The 19,905-nt window shown below is 43.9% G+C and overlaps 1 protein-coding gene across 8 annotated transcripts in view; it reads right to left on the reverse strand.

Moving 5' to 3' along the window:
- The window catches only part of LOC105492381 (cordon-bleu WH2 repeat protein), a 300,253-nt gene that overhangs the window by 215,350 nt on the left and 64,998 nt on the right, over positions 1-19,905 (reverse strand). The window contains exon 1 of one of the 8 annotated variants that reach the window (XM_011759449.2): positions 2,619-2,650. The exons of the other annotated variants lie outside the window; for them this stretch is intronic. Within the exon in view, the coding sequence (XP_011757751.2) occupies positions 2,619-2,635 (17 nt within the window). The 5' untranslated portion in view covers positions 2,636-2,650. Of the gene's footprint in view, positions 1-2,618; positions 2,651-19,905 lie in introns of those variants that run through there. 8 annotated transcript variants of the gene reach the window in all.

Consider the following 19,905-nt stretch of genomic DNA (forward strand, 5'->3'; position numbering starts at 1 on the left):
ATAGAGACTGGGCCTCCCAAAGGATCCCTGGGCTGGCGAAACCTGAGCTGAGCGGCTCTGACAGGCACTGCTAAGCAGCCGTGTGGCCTCCGGGCACTTCTCGTCCACTGTTAGACCTGTGGCCACCCACCCTTGGGCACAGCCCTGCCTGGCAAGGCCAGACCTGGCATTGGGCTCGCCCACTTCCCAAATACCACCAGCATCAGGAGTTCTGAAAAGGCCAGGCGCAGTGACTCACGCCTGTAATCCCAGCACGCTGGGAGGCCTAGGCGGGCAAATCACTTGAACTTAGGAGTTCGAGACGAGCCTGGGCAACGCAGCAAAACCCCCTCTCTATGAAAAATACAAAAACTAGCCGGGCGTGTTGGTGTGTGCCTGTAGCTGCAACTATTCTGGTGGCTGAGGTGGAGAATTGCTTGGGCCCAAGAGGTGGAGGCTGAAGTGAGCAGAGATGGCACCACTCCACCCTAGCCTGGGTGACAGATCAAGGCCCTGTTTAAAAAAGAAAGAAAGAAAGAAAAAGAAAAGAAAGTTCAGAACACAGAACCCTGACTGAAGGGCCACTGGTAAACAGCAGGCTGGACTAGGCCAGGGCACACGCTGTGGCACATGTTGCTTGGGTTTACCACCTGAACCTCAGTTACCTTTGGAAAAAGAGAGAGAGAGACAAAGAGCACGAGAGGAGGTGAGGGAGGGAGAGAGAACAGAGGGAGAAAAGGATGGAGAAAGAGAAGACTTTATATTTGAGGCTATTCCACTCCAGAAGTTCTGTCCCCTCCACAACCTGTCTCTGGGGGTCCCGAGGGACAGTCTGCAGACCTCACAACGCTCATGCCTGCTCTTATGGATGTCTCCAGCCTTGGCCTGGTATTTCGTCCTCCGCTAATCTGCACTTCCAATCTCCACCATGCTCTGAAGTCAAGCAGCCCAATCTGTTGACAGCCCATGAAGAAACACACCATCTTCGTATGTGCCCTAACACCACAATTCTCCAAGTTAACTCCTCTCAGTTTTATATCGTGGCCCCCAGATTTGGAGGACGGGCGATTCCTTGATGTATCCAGGCTGTCTTGACTGGATTGAGCGAATCCAATGTTAGGTCTGCTGTGCTGTGACAAGTGACAGGGCAGGGATCTGAAGGGACTGTGTGGTGTGGCTAAGGAAGTGCAGCTGCCCTGCATCTCTTCCTACATCCAAGAACCTCCTGGGCCCTTCCTTTAGCCCCCAGTCGCCTTGAATAACCAGATACAAAACTGTGGTGGGAGTTTTTATTGCAGAACTTTTATAACCAGAACTTTTACTGCAAGTGCGTGATTTCCAGAGAGCAATTATATCACCTCAGCCTAAAGCCAAGCACCGGAAACAGCCGCGGACATCCCTGACCTTGAGAAGGCTTCCCTGTGTCCTCCACCCACGGCTTCCCACTGGCTGGACAAAATCTGCACCACGGGGCAGGTACTGGTTTGGTGGGGCCTGAAGTTAACAGTCTGAGAGGCCTCTTTAAGATAAAGAACACAAAAAGCACAACAAACATTAGAAGTCAGGCGGTGAGCCTGGTCCAACACGGGAGGCCCTAACTGTCCAGCCTCAGCAAAAACACAGGCCACTTTTCCAGCTGACTCCCCATCCCCTCCTGCACTCTTCCTGAGCCGAGGGGGCCCCCACCAGTCACACAGTCCACCTTCTACTCCCGCCAAGGCAGAACGCTTCAGCTTGGCTAAAGAAACGAGAAAAACTTAACAGAAACCCCGACATCCCCTTGAAAAAAAAATGACAATACGTTTTCAAATAAATCCTTCCCCTTTAACGTAAGTAGGGGCCTGGGCTCACTCAGCGTGTCCTCACGTAGAAGGAAACTAACGCTAACCGACACTCAAATGTACCAACATACCAGGCCTTTGACGGCAACCTAGCCAGGAACGGTCATCCCACTTAACAGACAGAAACAGGCCCAGAGCCCTCACAAGGAGTACTGGGAAGATCTAAGAAAGGAGAAAACCCAGTTCCTGTTTGCAAGTGACTTAAAACATAGAGGGAGATTCAGAGGTGGAGGTTATAGTGCAACAGGCACTGGGCAGAAATGAGAAATCTTATGAGCCACGCAGAGGAAGAGACAATTTTTCCAGGAGACATGCAGGAAGGCCTCACAGAGGAGAGGACAGGGCAGGGCTCCGGGCCTCGGGGAGGAGGCTTGGGGCTCAGCAGGAGGATGCACCCATTCACTCCTGGTGAAGGAGACCGTAAGAAAATTTAGGGATCTGTCCCCTTCTGAATGAAACAGCTCATGACTGGCAATGTACACTTTTTATTGCTTGGTGTTCTCACCAGCCAGAGCCAAACTCAAAGTCCCCGGCTTGAGCTGAAATTTAGGGTAGTGCCTTGGGAAAGAGCCTGGGCGCTAAGTGGGAGGGGCTTGGGTTGAAATCCTGGATCTGCTACTCCCCAGCTGTCCCTCTGCAGCTCACATTCCTCACCTGTAAAGGGGAATGGGACTACCTACTTCCCAGGTGCAACGCGTAGTATATAAATTAATGTGGTCAAGGCATCTGGTACACGATGCACTCAAAAAACAAGGCATGTCTGTGATGAATGCAGCAGGGTCAGTGTCCTAAACCCACCTCTGCCCTGTCTCCATCCTCCACTGCCCTCCCTCTGTAGCAGGCACTCAGGAGGGCAACAGTCTCGCCTCTTCACAGCTGAGCTTGACAAGGCTGTGTGGGGAAGGAACCACCTCATTTGGTTCTGTGTGCCCTGGTTCTGGTATGCACTGGACTGGCCTGAGGAAAAACCAGGGAATATTTCCTTCCTTGCAGTTTCTGACTGCTTCTTTCAAATCAAAACAGAAATGATGAAGCAAAATGCCCAGCTCTGGGCCTGGCCCAAGTTAGTCCTCAATGTGCATATAAGTTCAATGGTGCCCCTCCCCAGACTCCAGATCTGCCACCCTGTCCTTCATTTGCTTTGACTTAGCACTCACAAAATAAACTAATCTTTAATAACTCTCAAGAGCTAAAAGTTAAATTTTTTCATCTTAATTCTAGCCTATTAGGAAAAAAACCAAAGATTTTAAGCAAATAAAGGAGTTTACTTCTCTGCATCCTAATAATTTGTCCATAGACAACACTTTTGCTTCCTATGTTGAAAATAATATTACATTGTAACTTTACTAAATTTTAAAATACAAATGACAATAATATTGAAAAATAAGTTCACTAAGATGTAACAGCTGAATTTACTTTTAGGGTTTGTTGATCTACATAAACTGTGAGTCCCTTAACCTTTTAAAAAAAAAAAAAAAAAACTTCCAAAATAGGAGAGGGTGTAGTAATACATATGCCACATGTCTACACATTTTTGCCACCAGCTTTTGAAAGCTTAATGTAGTATTATTAAAAACATAGAATGCTCGTCATATTTTCCCCATGCTAGGGTGCCTTGGGCCATGTCATGGTCTGTTAAAAACAAATCCAAGGGCTGCCTCTATTTCAGAAACATGAACGTGTTTAGTAATGAAAACAAAATGTGTATTAGAATACAGCAATATTTACATGGTGTTTTATACAGTGACCAGGTCCCCAAGAGAGTGTGATGGGATTTCTGTTCCTGAAGCTTTGGGGTTCTTCCCTCTGAAGGCTGGGAGCCGTCTGCTTACACCTGGAAGTCCAGCCCATGAAGTAACTGCTGATGTCACAGGTGGCTCTGTTGACATCCTCACAACCTGCCAGGGCTACACCCTCCATGGCATGCCTCTCTGGTACCAGAGGGGAATGAAGAAGGAAAAGGAAGTTCTACCTGAGCCCAGTCTGACCAAGATGGCCCATGCCAGCCACCATGCTGACAGCCAGCTGTGACCAGAGAGGACGCTGAGACCAAGCAGCTTTGGGGGTCTCCCTTGGCCGCCTCCAGGCCTTCCACTGTACTGGTTTGGATTTGCCATGGTAGATTTGTTCGACTACTAGTTATGTATCCTGAAGTAAGGAAGCCACGTGACTTCCACACCTGAATACCTTAGAGAACAACAGGAGTGCTGTTCTTTGGAGCAAGGATGGCTGGGCCACTCTGGGGTCCCTTCCCTGCAGTTCCCTCCACATACTGGGTCTCATGAGGAGGAGACCCCTGCCCTTCCCTGGGCTTTCTGTGAAGCCCTCATTTACTGTGAAGCCCTCAGTAAATGACAGTAGCGGGGAAGAGTTCTCATTTCCCCTAGAAAACCTCTCTTCAGTTTGAATGCAGCAACACAGGGTAGAGCAGTTGTAACCTATACTGAAGTTACTCTTTGCCCGCCAGCCCCAACAAAAGTGTCAAAGGCCTCTGAACCAGAGCAACTCCATCTTGAACAGGGGATGGGTAAAATAAGGCTGTGTCTTTTCTTATGTTAAAGCAAAGGGGAAAAAATGTTGGTTTTGAACACACACTAGCCACAGTCTTTTTTGTGTTTTTACTCAAGGCTTCAGTGCAGGGTGTATCCAGCAGCCTCCTGGCCCCCACCACAATGCTCATGGCCCCTGACCCTGTGCTCCTCTTTCCCCCTGTGACCCTGACTGCTCTCTCCTCTGCAGAGAAGTCTGACCTCTTATTTCCCTGGCAACCCTGCCTCATCCCTAAATATACTGGTCAGGAAATCCTTTTTCCCAGGAGGCCCAGGTGAAGAAGCCTCCCCTCCACCCAGCCACAGATGCCCTAAAACCAGCTCATAGGGCTCTCGAGAACCAACTGTTAAATTTTCTGGAACGCTGGTAGCATATTAATTATTAAAAAGTAAATTATATAAACTTAAGGTTAAATAAAATATATTAAAAATGAGGGTAATAAATATGCAGCCCTTATCACTTCCTACTCATTTTACTGTTATCTGTACCTTTGGGGTTATTAAAATCCATTCCGTATGGGGGTAGAAATACTGTCAGAGGCATCTGACCCAGAGCGACTCCATCTTGAATAGGGGCTGGGTAAAATTAGGCTGAGACCTGCTGGGCTGAATTCCCAGGAGGTTAGACATTCTTAGTCACAGGATGAGATAGGAGGTCTGCACTAAATAGAAGTCATAAAGACCTTGTTGATTACACGGTGCAGTAAAGAAGCTGGCTAAATCCCACCAAAGCCAAGATGGCCACGAGAGTGACCTCTGTTCGTCCTTACTCCTACACTCCCACCAGTGCCATGACAGTTTACAAATGCCATGGCAATGCCCAGAAGTTACCCCATATGGTCTAAAAAGGGGGTGAACCCTCAGTTCCAGGAACTGTCAACCTCTTTCCAGGAAAACTCATGAATAATCCACACCTTGTTTAGCATACAATCAAGAAATAATGATAAAAGTTGCCAACCAGGACCTCAGGCGCTGCTCTGCCTATGGAGTAGCCATTCTTTTGTTTATTTACTTCTCTAATAAACTTGCTTTCACCTTACTCTATAGATTTGCCTCCAATTCTTTCCTTGCACGAGATCCAAGAACCTTCTCTTGGGGTCTGGATCGGACCCCTTTCTGGTAAGAATACTACCGATGGGAGTTGCCACAGCCTCTGCCCAGCTCCACACTCATATCTCACTTTAGTGGCTGGTTATCAGTCATGGTATTATGCCATGGAAATGAGCAAATGTGACAAATCAAGGCAGGCGTTATTGTTTTACTGACTGTCTAGATCAGGGATCAGCAACATTTTCCATGAATAGCTACATAGTAAACATTTTAGGCTTTGTGGGCCATATGATCTCTGTCACAGCTACTCAGCTTAGCCACTGTGGCAAAAAAGCAACATATAAATGAATGAACTTGGCTGTGTTCCAATACAATCTCACTTATGGACACAATTTTGAAACTCATATAATTTTTTATATATTACAAAATATTATTTTCCTGTTTATTTTTTTTTTAAATACCTTTAAACATGTAAGAACCACTCTTAGATTGCAGGCTGTAAAAAACAGGATCTGGCCTGTTGACCACAGCCTGCCAAGCCTTGGTCCAGACCTAGGATGGTGATGAGGAAATCTTGACAACGCAGATCACATTCACAAGTGGTCCTGTCTGTCGCTTCCACATTGTGAATTGCATAATAATTTAAGGAAACACTCTGAGTATTCATACACTTAATCCAGTTCAGCAAAGTCTCATATCACTGAAGGAAAGAGGACATTCCAACATTCACTCTCTCACTTTACTCACTATAAACGAAATATCCATCAACATTCATTTCGGCACTGGGCTCCATCAGCGCAGCCACAGCATGGCCCATGGACATGAGTGTGGCTCAAGTGAACAAAAGCATCTGTGATCAGCAACTGGCTCTATGGAATTTGCATTAAAGAGTACTGAACATATTTTATTTTTTTATTTTTTTGAGGTGGAGTTTCACTCTTTTTGCCAAGGCTGGAGTGCAGTGGTGCGACCTCAGCTCATTGCAACCTCCACCTCCTGGGTTCAAGTGATTCTCCTGCCTCAGCCTCCCGAGTAGCTGGGATTACAGGCATGCACCACTACTCCTGGCTAACTTTTTGTATTTTTAGTAATACGGGGTTTCAGCATGTTGGCCAGGCTGGTCTTAAACTCCTGACCTCAGGTATCTGCCCGCCTCGGCCTCCGAAAATGCTGGGACTATAGGCGTGAGCCACCGTGCCCAGCCTAGTATTATTTTAAATTATGTACTACACATCCTTTTTACAAGTGAAATTTATAAGACCACCGTTTCCTTGGAGAGTTGGCTGTTCAACAGTTCCTAACCCAGCGCGGCCTATCACAGGGGTCCTGATGGTGACTGGTGAGCAGTGGGCCTTGCCGCCCACCCAATTCTAGGCAGTGAGTGCCTGAAAGGCAGGGCTGCATCTGATCCAGCCTTTCCCTGCCCCAGAATAGGACCTGGTAACCCTGCTGGTGTTCAGGCTAAGTAAATGAACACATGAGTGGGCACAGCACCTTGGTCCTGCACCATCTCTTGTTTCTTTTAAGGATTATTAGAGACAGCAAATTCCAGTTTTGATCACAATGTGGAAAACACTTCAATGAAGTCTCAACGTGTCCCTCCAATAACAAAAGATTATACACAAACTTTTAAACATTCTTTTACTTAACTGGTACTTAGTAAGTCTCTATTTTCAGCCCAATACACACTATTTTGCATGTTATTCATGACAACAATTCAGTGTCTAAACTCATTTTAGAACATAAATGAACCAAATGCCAGTGAGAACATGTCTCCCCACAGGCGCTCAGTGCTGGGCAGAGCTGGTCCCCTTAGAAGGCCTGGGTGCTCCCCTCTGCAGATCCCATTAAGAAACCAATGCTCCTCGGCCATTCCCATGATCACTGATTAACATTTTAGTGATGTAGCTCCTGCTCCAGAGGAAGAGAAACAAATTAATCTCATATTTTTTTAAAAAAGTAAAAGTCATTGTCATTGGAAGAGTAGTCTGATGAAATGGAAGTCATGTACATGTGACTAACACGTATGGCAAGGAGAGATGGAGGCTGACAACTCTGGCAGCCAAACACTGCTGTGTGTCAGTATTTCCTCACTTCATATGGTTTTAAAAAGGTAACAAAGCCTTTTCCAGACTCATGGTCCTCATTCCTCAGCTGCTCACAAGGTTCATCCTGCAGAGAAGTGCTAGGGGTCCTTCAGGGAGGAGTCCTTTCACACGGGATAACACAGGTGAGGCAGGAGAGTAATGGCTGAAGACAGGGACCCTAAGGCCAATTCATGCTGACTTCCTAGACCTAAACCAAAAGGAAAACCCCAACTTTGCATTCCCAAGTAACAAAAGGACCAGAGGCTACTCCCCTTTCCTGCATACAGATGAAAAACTGAAAGCACCTCTGATTGGTCACCTCTTACAACCAGTCTGCTCTCAGGTCAAGTCTTCATTTGCGTAAGAGTATAATTTTGTAACTTCACTTCAGCTTCTGATTGGTCACTTTCTGCAATCAATCAGATGTTTGCATAGGGTGTAACTTTATAACTTGGCTTCAGCCTCTGATGTGTCCCCTCTCACAACCAATCAGACTGACTGTGGGCCACTACTTCATTTACATAGGGTGTACACCAAGTAACCAATGGAAAATCTTTAGAGGGTATTTAAACCCCAGAAAATTCCGTAACCAGGCTCTTGAGCCACTTGCTTGGGCCCACTCCCACCCTGTGGAATGTACTTTCATTTTCAATAAATCTTGGCTTTCATTGCTTCATTCTTTCCTTGCTTTGTTTGTACATTTTGTCCAATTCTTTGTTCAAGACACAGGAACCTGGACACCCTCTGCCAGTACCACCGGCTGCCCTGGCTGGACTCACCTTCATGTTGTACAGTATAAAAAAGGTGCCAGAATGTCAATCAACCTGAGGTGTCCACCGACCCTGCTGTACTCCAATTCCTCGCCCATAAATTGACTCTTTGATCTCTGAGGTCACCTACTTGATGCTGTTGAATGTTATGATCTTCAGGTTCATAAGATCCACAAACAGAAAATGTTGACTTAGGATTTGAACACAGCTAGATACCCACCATCTGCTCTGTTCTGAGAACTGGGCCCTGGAGGAGCCAGAGACAGAGCTGAGCGCAACCCCTGGGTAGAAGAGGCCCACCTGCCCAGGTGCTTCCTCTCTGCGAGGCCCTGTCGGATGCCAACATTATCACCTCCGCACAGCTGGTTCATCCAACAAGGTGCCCGACGCAGAGGAAAGCCCAGGGTAACCGCTACCAACGAAAGTCCAGGCCCCAAAGAAGGAGGGCTGGCTGCTCCCTTGGGGAGCTGCCCAAGGTCACCAGGCACCCAGGAGGGGCTGACCAGGTATGAAGGGACATGGAGCTAGGACCAGACCAATTTTCTGCGCTTGTTAAACTTGCCTTGGTGGCACTGTTTGGATGAGTGAGCCAGTCCTGTTGTACCACTAAGGACGGATGGGCAAAACACAGCATGAACTGATGTAAGAGAACGCATTCAAGCCAACGTGCTGAGGTGGGGACTATTCCGGACACTATTCCATGAAGTTGAAATAATGCTGTGGCCTCATTGCACTGATGTGAAGGCAGCTGCATGCGGGGAGCAGAAGTGCTGGAGCTGATGCTGCGGTGTGACTCCCTGTCCCCCTAATGTTCGAGTCATCTCACCCCTCTGTGCCTCAGGTTCCAGTGGTGACACAGGGGTGACAGTCATGTCACTGCCCCTCGTGGGATACTGCAAAGCACTCAATACCAGCTGCTACTATGGGATCTATTGGAAATTTAAAATTATATACTCACCACACAATTAAAAATGAGCTAGGGCATAATCTTGTATATATCTATGAAAACATGGTGCGGGGATTGTGGTGAACAGTTAAATTCTGGTGCACCCGTACCACAGGCTACCCCTCAGCAGGGAAAAGGAGGCAACACAGCAAGCTGAGTGGGGCCCAAGGACGTTACGCTAGGTGAAAAAAAGCAAAGTCTTAGAAGGTCACATATGTATGATCCTACTGATACAAAATCCTCAAAATGACAAAAATCATAGCAATGGAGAACAGACTGGTGATTGATTGCCAGAGTTGGGGACAGCAGAAGGAGGTGGCTGTGCCTGAAAGGGGGTAGAAGGAGGTCTTCGGTGAAGGAGCGGCACCATGTCTGGCCTGCATGGACCTCCAGGTGTGAGGATGTGCATGTGGCGGGCACCTGCGCCAGTGTCCTCTTCTTGGTTTTGGTATTGTCCTATACTACAGACGACAAAACCATGGGGAAACTGGGGAGGGTACCAGGACCTCTGTGCTACCTTTCCAACCTCCTGTGAATCTTCAAAATTAAAAATTAAAAAATATATCAGCTAAGGAAAGATAAACCATCGTGTGAAAATGCTCTCCCCATGTCGGTCCCTGCAAAGTGACTCTGCCCACACCCTCCTCTCCAGCATGTTTTTCTGCACACACATGTGTGCTCAGCTCCCACCCTCAAGGCCCCGGGATAAAACCCAGTGCACAACCTGCCAACGAGAACTGAGGCCGCAAACCATGTTCCAGTGCAAAATGGAAACACAAGAATAAGCCACACTCCAAGGAGAATGTCTAAGTCCTCCACAGAGGCCTGGCCCAGCATGCCCTGGTGCCCCATGACTGCAGTAGATATTTGCTGTCCTCCTTCCTATACACCTGCTGTTGTCCACCAAGGCATAAACAGAAACACTGACTTTTCAAACACTTCACAGTTTCTTGACTTGTTCAATCACATGGCCTTCTTTGCCAGGCTACTGTAATAGCCACTCACATGGCCAAAACCTTCAATTAGGGAACTCTATATTCTGGCCACAGAGAGAGAGTTGTGTGGATGCTGCTATTTGACAATACAGAGGTACTTCCTCCCTTTCACACCAAACCGATAGGGTCTCATGGGGCCCAGCCTCTCCTACGGCCACTCACTGTCACCCACAGCGTGCTCCAGTTCCAATCCCTAAGTCCCTCAGCTTTCTCCCAGGCTACAAGACACTGCCAGAGGAAACTGGCCCTCCCCACAAAGTCACGTGTGGTGACCCCAACAGGGCCCCCAAGTAGATGTTCCTCCTCATTGCTCTCAGCCCCATTATATCATTGCTGCAGCCACTGCAAGTCCCGGAAGACCTCACCCAACATGTTCCTGTCCTGGGCTCCACCTTCACCATGCTTCTGTCCGCAGAGACCCCAAGGAGTTCCTGAAAGGAACGCGGTTTCAGAAAAGGGCTAAGCTCATATCTCTTCTAAGCCTTCACCCATTTTTTTCTCTGCTCCCCTATCTTTAGTCTGTCCCTGTCTTGGCTCGCTAGTTGAGACTGTTCCTTCCTTCCTCTTTCCACACCTCCTTCCATTCAGAAGAGGAAACCTTTCCAAAGAGTAGCCCTACACCAAATGTCCCAATTTCCTCATAGCTTCCGAAACCCATGCCTTTACAGCCAGGCTTTCTCCACGCTCTAACCGACCTGATCAGTTGCCTTTTCCCATGATGACCCTCCCTGCCTCCCACACACCCTTCTCCTGCAAGTCCACAGCTCTCTGAAACCCCTGCTTTCACATCTCCAGAGTTGTAGATGCTGTTCTTCTGCCTGAAATGCCTTCAAAGTCCAACAAAACACCAGCCCCTTCTAAAATCCAGCTCATACTCTTTCATCTTCACTTTCTCCTCATCCCTACCCACTCCTGCTGAAATTAGAAGTATTTTCTACAAAAGCTAAGATTTCAATTCTGTGGTACGAAACACTTTCTCCACAGCTCTATACCATTTGTACTGATTCCCTTCCTCCCTTGGAGTGGACAATTCTGTCCTCTTACCAAACTCAACCACCAGAGTAGCTAATAGCAGCTTGCTGAAATGTGAGCCCAATGAATGAATTACATCCCATAGAAGAAATAATATATTAATAAATGTAAAATGAGAAATACAGTTTCATGCATTCTGCAAACATATATCAGGACCTACCATTTACAGGGTATTTCCTAGGGAGTCCATAACATAAATGATACTACAGTGTATGGTCTCAGATCTCAGGAAGGTTCTAGGGCAATAAGACAGACACAACTGTTTAGCTAAAAGCAAGCCTGGGATTAACTGATGTGAAATAAGCAAAAGGCACCTCGCAAACCATATGGCACTATTCAAACATTGGGGCACTTTTAAAGTTTTCTAATTGATATTATTAAATTATGCAAAACAAAGTTTAGGTAAAGGACGAATCCTGTCTGCAGAGTAACTTGAAATTTTGTGAGGAAATGATTTTAGCAAAAATAATACATCATCCAAAGACTTAGTTTTCATTATGGCAAAGATCTCTGCAAATGCAAGGATGATATCTATGAATTACACCATGTGGTATGTATATGTCATTTATTTTTAAGCAGAAAGGCCTAAAAATATCTAGTAGCATTTAGAAAATATTTCACACTTCTTTTTATCACTCCATGAATTTAAAATTAAAAAAATAAATATCCCAGCCTTAATGCAGAAAAGCAAGTATCTAAGTTTCCTACTTGAAATAATAAAAAAAAAAGACTCTATGAAGAAGACAGCATTTTCCTGTATAATTTGGACCAGGGAGACAAAAGGCCTGCAGCAAGTCTATCCAGGCAGGAGCTCTATCTCCATCAGCAGGGGCTGCCTCCTCTATCCCTGACAGCTCAGAAGCCCATGGTAAATGCTGTTTGTTGTCAGCAGGACACATGCACCAAGCAATTCCCCTACCCTGAGCCTCCTGCCCATCCTCTCATCCCACTTCCAATCATGGTTCATTCCCCAAAGCTCCAGGAGAAACTCCCCTGGCACCCAGCCCAGCCCTGACCTTGTCCCAGCCACAGCGTCCTTCCTGGTCTCGCTGTCAGCCCCGGTGGGGCGGAGAGAGAACCATGCCTGCACACCATACAGGGTAGCACAGGCCATGCTATTAGACCTGGGCCATATAACTTCTACCTCATTCAAATAAAATGCACAAAATGCTGATTAAGGAAGTATTATAATGTTTATGAAGAAAGAGTTATTGTGGATGCAATTCTATGGTGTCCTTGACTTGCAGATTCTATCAGTTACACAGATTGTGATACTTGCAGACTTCTTCCCAAGTTTGGCAAGAACAAATGGGCTTTTTTTGTGCAGATGACTCATTTACATTTTTAATTATTTTTAAACTACATGAAAAATAAATGACTACATTGAACAATTCAAAGAAAAATTAGAGTGTGTTCCCAAAATAGCCTAGGGTGGACCCCTCTCCCTGCCAAGTCCTAAGCATTAGAGCCCAGCATGCCCCAATAAGTCATTACAGCCAACACAGATGCAGCTTCCCTGCAAACACCAAGCAGTGCGGGCCTGCAGGACTCAGTGCCTCACAGAACCAGTGGATACCTGTGGTCATTGCCAGAATCGTGCGGTGACCGCGCACCCTTCCATTCCCGAGGCAGAAGCCTCAGCTCCTTTCTACCTCCCACCTGCCATGTTAAGTCACAGGCCGTGCACCTTAAAGGCTAGAGGCCATCCACGGAGAGGACCCTCCCAAACAACTCCCAACTGGGATTGGCCCCAACAAACACCGTGAGCTTGGAGTTTCTCTTCTTTCGGGGCTGCTCGGCTTTCTCAGTGGTGCTGCCTCTTCATGTTATCCACAGCCAGTGGGATCATGTTCTCTGTTCCCTCTCAACTATCAGAACCAGCCTTTCGGACAGGAGCTCCTGAGGTTCCTGCTAGTAAGGTATAAATAACAGATTCCCTGGAAGTGTTGAAAATTGGAAAGGAAATAGGAATTTTTAAAATCTTCCACTTCAAGACAACTGGTTGGATGAATGGGGGAGATGGTGGCTTTATTTTTCTTTTGAAGAAAGTATACGAAGGTGGACACTGGGCAGGTAGGGGCAAGGTGACTATGGAAGCATCTCATGGCTGAAGCTTGCTCCCATCTCCCATAACATAAAGGCATTCATGGCAGAGGGTGGGGAGTCTTTCTCTTCCACCTATTCAAAGTGATCTTTAGAAGGTCTGCATCACTCCAGCAAACAGCGTCCAGGTTGGTTCTTGCCATATTCAACCCTATTGAAATTATCCTAAGGCAGACCGGTCAGCTGAGTTACTGCTGAAAGAAGACCCCGAAGGGTTATTCTACTTGTTAAAAACAAACAAACAAACAAACAAAAACACAAAGCCAGGTGCAATGGCTCATGTCTATAATTCCAGCACTGTAATCCCAGCACTTTGGAAGGCCAAGATAGTTAGATCACTTGAGGTCAGGAGTTCAAGACCAGCCTGGCCAACATGGTGAAACCTCCATCTGTACTAAAAATACAAAAGTTAGCTGGGCGTGGTGGTGCATGCCTATAATCCCAGCTACTCAGGAGGCTAAGGTGGGAGAATCGTCTGAGTAGGGGAGGGGGAGGCTGCAGTGAGCCGAGATCATGCCACTACACTCAAGCCTGGGGGACACAACAAAACAGCCTTTGCATACAGAATTGTAACACAGAGTCTACCACTTTGAGGCACATCAAAAGATATGAGTTTAATATAAAGAATTCTCCTCCTACTGTGCATCTGTGGTTATGAAATAATTCATGTCATAAAACTTACATATAAAATAATATTGCTCTATTCCATTGCTTTAGAATATGAAATAAGAGATACGATTTTATGGGGAAGACTACACTTAATTGGAAGGGAAGAGAAGAACAGCAACATGTCCCAACCATGGGCTTTGCAGTTCCTCAAGGAGACACCAGCAAGACACTTCAGAGGACCCCAGGAACCACAGCCACCCCCCTAAAAAAAACTGTCAGATGATCCATTGGTTCTTGTTATTCAACCTCACATTCAGTTGGATGGTACAAGATGGAGGGCAGGGGTCTAAAAATGTGTATTTTAAGTGCATGTAAATTATACAAGTGGTAAATTACTCCCTGTTTTACAAATAGGACACAAATGATTCTTTGGACATTATTTTCTAATGGCACAAAATATCTTTTGTTTATATCAGCTTTAACACTCCTCAATCTACCCAGTCTTTGTAAATACCTAAGTACAAATCATTTACATTTAAAAGAACTAGGAAATAGATTTTAACAACAAAATTTTAAAAAATAAAAATGAAAGATGTCTCAGACAGAATAATGGGCATAGGCACAACAATGTCGCCTAGTGGTTAAATTTTTAAGGAGAAAATTATTCAGTCATCCCCAAAGCTACGGAAGCACCTCAGATACAAATGTATTCAGGGATAACTTTACAATCTTTATCATCTGAACAAAAATTTACTTTTTCTAAGCCCATTATGTAATTAAGATTTGGAAGATATACTGGGATAAACCAGGTTAAGATCCACTCTGAACATATCTTTTTCTAAAATAGACATAGTATAGTTTATTTACCCAAGTCTGCATTTATACCTATTCAATATGTTTAAATGATGGAACTTTTGAACTCATTTGTGAATCTCTTGTCTCTCAGAACTCCTGTGTATCAGATCCGGATGAACAGTGTTCAAGGCAAGGCTATTTGTGACCCCTGGTGAGTGAGGGGGCCCCCATCCAGGGAACCATCCATTGGGTGACATGAGGACATGCAACCCCAAAACTGAATCTTTGAAAGAGAAGGCAATGAAGTGAACGCAACAGGCACAGAAAATCCATTGCTTAACCCTAAGCATGAAACATTCCTGGAAATCTCTCATCCTTCCCACAGAACATGGGCCTGGAAAGGTGAGCATGAAACCATTCTCGCAGGATGAGTCATGTTTTAGATGAAGGCAGAGCATGGAATCCAGAAATGAACATGTCTTAAATCCTTCAAAGATAGATTAGACAAGGAAAGATTCCAATGTCACTCCTTTTAATCACATTTTTATTAGTGTAATAAATTTTGTAACTTCTCTTCCCCAAGCAGAGAATACCCACATTTCTTTGTAATCATCTTTGTTCCTACTTGACACTTTCCTTTTACTTTTGCTCCTCAATGAAAGCTTTATTTTTCCACTTTCACCATGCTATAATTCTTTTGTTGATCCGAATAACAACTGGATTACCAGACAATGCTGCCAGGAGCCACCAGACCTAAACTGGGCACAGAGGCTCACATTCAAACCCTCTGCAGAGCTGGCTGCGAAAACTGTAACAGGAACTGGCTTAAAGAAGAACATTTTCCTTGAGAGGTTGAGGCAGGCAGATCGTTTGAGGCCAGGAGTTCAAGACCAGCCTGGCCAATGTGGTGAAACCCCGTCTCTAACTGAAAATACAAAAATTAGCTGGGTGCGGTGGCACATGTTTGTAATCCCAGCTACTCAGGAAGCTGACGCAGGAGAATTACTAGAACCCAGGAGGCGGAGGTTACAGTAAGCCAAGATCGTGCCACTGCACTCCAGCTTGGGCAACACAGTGAGACTCCATTTAAAAAAAAAAAAAAAAAAAAGAAGAAGAAGAAGAAGAAGAAAGAAAATACAGAGTAGACACTCCCTTGACAAACCTCCACCAGCTGGTCAGCGTGGTAATCACGGCTCTGCCCTCTTTCTGACGGGCCTGTGTCCACCCCACACCAAATAGCCTTGCAGCCAGAAAGTGACGGTACACACTCAGAGAACTCATCCTACAAGGTGGACTTTACAATTGCCAAAGCAGAGAAATTTTGCTCCCCAATTTATTACTGTCAGTTGCCTATGCTATTATAATTATAAAATTTAATTAAATATTATGTAAACTGATGAAATTAAAGTTTGAAAATAAAAATAGTTGACAGTTTCAAGAAAACTTTGTAAAATGCTGTGGACAAATTTTATAAAGGCTATCTTTACTTTTTAAAAATATTATTTAATTGAGTGTGGGCAAGAAAACTGAAAATGACAAGAGTGGGAGGAATTATAAAAATACAGAAGCAGTTACTTCTCAAATTTTTGAGCAAGTATCTTTTATTGTCCAGGTACTTTTAAAATACAAACTGAAATTTTCAGTTCATATATTACTAAGATGGTTTACAAAGTTGTCCTGGAACCTTAAACACTGGACCCATATGGCCAAGCCATCATAAATAAAATAACTAAGGTATTATATAAGCTGAATGTAAGCTGGAGAAAGGTGGCAGTCCTTCACACACAAAGCTACAGATGCACGGCTTGTTGAGTGGAGATGGGCTAGATTTCAGCCCCTCTTGCCCCCTTGACTGGAAACCCTGATGCCGGAAAGCCCAAAAGACTGATACAGCAGCTCTGCCCACACACAAAAGAGGGGCCTCAGCCACATCAAAGAATTGGCAATAAACATACCTCTAAGTTTTCATTAAAATAACTAAGGTATTATGTGTTATATTTTATGGCTTCCTGCTTTAAATTACTATTGAAAATAATTGACCTATTTATGATGATTTTTACAGTGCTATTAAATCTACTTAATGATGATCATATTCTAATAATAGATAATAGTATACATTCTAAATTTTAAATAATCAATAACATCTCGAGCAGCAACTGTTAAAGGTCACCTGAGTGGCAGACGACTGGGGTCAAACCTGCAAATTAGAACACATAAAATATACTAAGAAAAGGACACCAAGAGAATGTATATGACATGCCAGGTATTTTGCTTCCTGTAAACTACATAGCTATTAACTCTAGGAGCTCAAAGAACAAAATATATCCAACACAATATTAGCTCATAATATTCCAGGGGAGAAGGTTGAATGTTAACAACTTTGTGTTACAGGAAACTGCTGGTAAGAGAGGATTCTGTGCCCTTGTTTCAGGACGCTGCCAGCTACACAAAGGTGTGACAACTTAAACCACCCATGTGTGATCATTCTCAAATGACCTCTGCCGAATGACTCACACAAAGCTGCCCTAGCTTACAACAGTTTAGATTCACTTAGAATTTATTTCTAACACTAGTTATCAAGATTTAGATCCATATCAAGATCCTTGAAGGCAGGAATCATCTCTCTTAAGTTATATTGCATTCTCTGTCCTTCATAGATTATTGCCCGGCATGGACATCATCGTTAATTATACTGTCCCCACCGTACACCCAGATCACAGTACCAGACACACACTGTACACTCAACCAGTATCTGTCAGATTGAACACACAGTGATGAAAAGCAATTGAAATTTTGAAGCCTAAAAGATGTTGAAAGATTGGTACAATGAACTATCCTCAAACTACTCCATGATCCATTTTCCCTTTCTATGCATACTTGCATGTGTATACACACACACACACACACACACACACTATTTTTGCTTTCTGAATCATTTGAAAGTTGCTGAGAAAACAGTACTGCACTCTAAAGTCCTTTAGCACATCTCCTAAGAGTAACAGCAGTCTCTACATAAGCTCAATACCTTTATCACACCTAAGAAAATAGGATCCCACATATAATTCAAACACAAACTTTCTCGATGTCCTTATGTGATCTTTTACAGCTTTTTTTTTTAATCCAAGACACAATCAGGGTTCGTGCACTGCATTTCACTGTTAGATCTCTTTAGAACACTCTCCCCTGTGTTTTTGTTCTGTTTTGTTTTTCATGACATTGGCTTTTTAAAAACAGCCTTATTGAGATATAATTCACACACCATATAATTCACCCATTTACACTGTACAATTCAATAGTTTGTCATATATTCACTGTGCTGCGGGACCATCACCACAATTTTAGACTCTTTTTATCATCCCCAAAGGAAATCCCAAACCCATTAGCATTAGCAGTCACCCCCCTTTTTTCTTCCAATCTCCCCAGCCCTAGACAACCACTGATCCACTATTAATACTTTGCATCTCTATGGATTGGCCTGTTCTGGACATTTCACATAAGTGAAATCATACAATACGTATGCTCTGTGACTGGCTTCTTTCACTTAGCTTAATGTTTTGAAGGTTCATCCATGTGTCAGTACTTCATTGCTTTTACTGCTACCTAATAATTGTATGAATATATCACATTTTATTTATGCATTCAGCAGCTGATAGACATTTTAGTTATTTCTATTTTTTCATTATAAGCAATGCTGCCATTAACATTTATGTACAAGTTTTTGTGCAGACATATGTTTTCACAAGTTTCCACTGAGGAGTAAAATTCCTGTGTCATATGACAGAAGTCATGTTTAACATTTTGAGAAGCTGCCAAACAGTTTTTCAAAGTGACTGCACCATTTCACCATTTCCATAAGCAATGGATGAGGGTTTCAATTTCTCCATATCCTTTCCAATGCTTGTTACCGTCTTTGATTACGGCCATCCTAGTGGGTTTGAAGTGGTATGTCACAGTGTTTTTGACTTGAATTTACCTAATAACTAATGATATTAAACATCTTTTCATGAGCTTATTGGTCGTTTGAATATCTTTTTTGGAGAAACGTCAGCAGAAATACTTTGGCCATTTTCCAGTTGGGTTATTCATCTATTTAAAGTTGAGTTGTAAGAGTTCACAACCTCAGAACACATTCTGGATACAAATCCTTAAGAAATAAGTGACTTGCAAATATTTTGGATAAAAGTCCTTAAGAGAAACATGATTTGCAAATATTTTGGATACAAGTCCTTAAGAGATACACGATTTGCAAATATTTTATCCCATTCTATAGGCGTTTTCACCTTCCTGATGGTGTTCTCTGAAGCACAAAAGTGTCTTTAATTTTTATGAAGTCCAATTTATCCGAGTTTTCTTTTGTCCCATGTGCTTTTGGTATCATTTCTAAAAAGGCCTTGCCTAACCCCAACATCATAAAGATTTATTACTGTGTTTTCTTCTAAGACTTTTATTGTTTTAGCTCTTATATTTTGATCTATAATCCATTTAAAGTTAATTTTTGTGTATAGTATCAACACGGAGTCCAACTTTATTGTTCTGCATGTGAATGTCCAGTTGTCCTAGCACCATTTGTTAAAAAAGCTATTCTTTCCCCTACTGAATGCGGTTGGCGCTCTTGATGAAAATCATCAACTGACCATAAGTGTAAGTTAAGGGTGTATTTCTGAACTCTCTGTTCTGCTCCATTGTCCTGTCTATCTTTGTGCCTGTACCACACTTTCTTAATTACTGTAGCTTTGTAGTAAGTTTTGAAATCAGGAAATATGAGTCCTCCAAGATTGTTTTAGCCCTTCTGGGTCTCCTGAATTTCCACGTGACTTTTAGGATCACGACACTGAGTTCTGTGAGGAGACTTCACTGCAGCTGTTTTGAAGAATACTCTCAATTTTTCAATTGTTTCTTCATAATTCAGATTAAAAGCTTTCTGGGGCAAGAACACTAGAGAGGAGTATAGGTGATTTCTCCTAGTATCATACAAGGGCATAATATTGGCACATATTATCAGGTTGTCCCCAGCAGGAGGGGTTGAATTTAAGCAGTAGCTTAAGAGGCTGGCCTGTAGATTATTCCATTGTAATGGTTGTTTTCCCTTTTATAAGTAGGAGGTAATCTGTGAGATAATACCTGAGAACGCATAAATATCTAATTCTCC

Source organism: Macaca nemestrina, chromosome 4 (genome assembly GCF_043159975.1).
Source record: "Macaca nemestrina isolate mMacNem1 chromosome 4, mMacNem.hap1, whole genome shotgun sequence".
Taxonomy (NCBI): domain Eukaryota; kingdom Metazoa; phylum Chordata; class Mammalia; order Primates; family Cercopithecidae; genus Macaca; species Macaca nemestrina.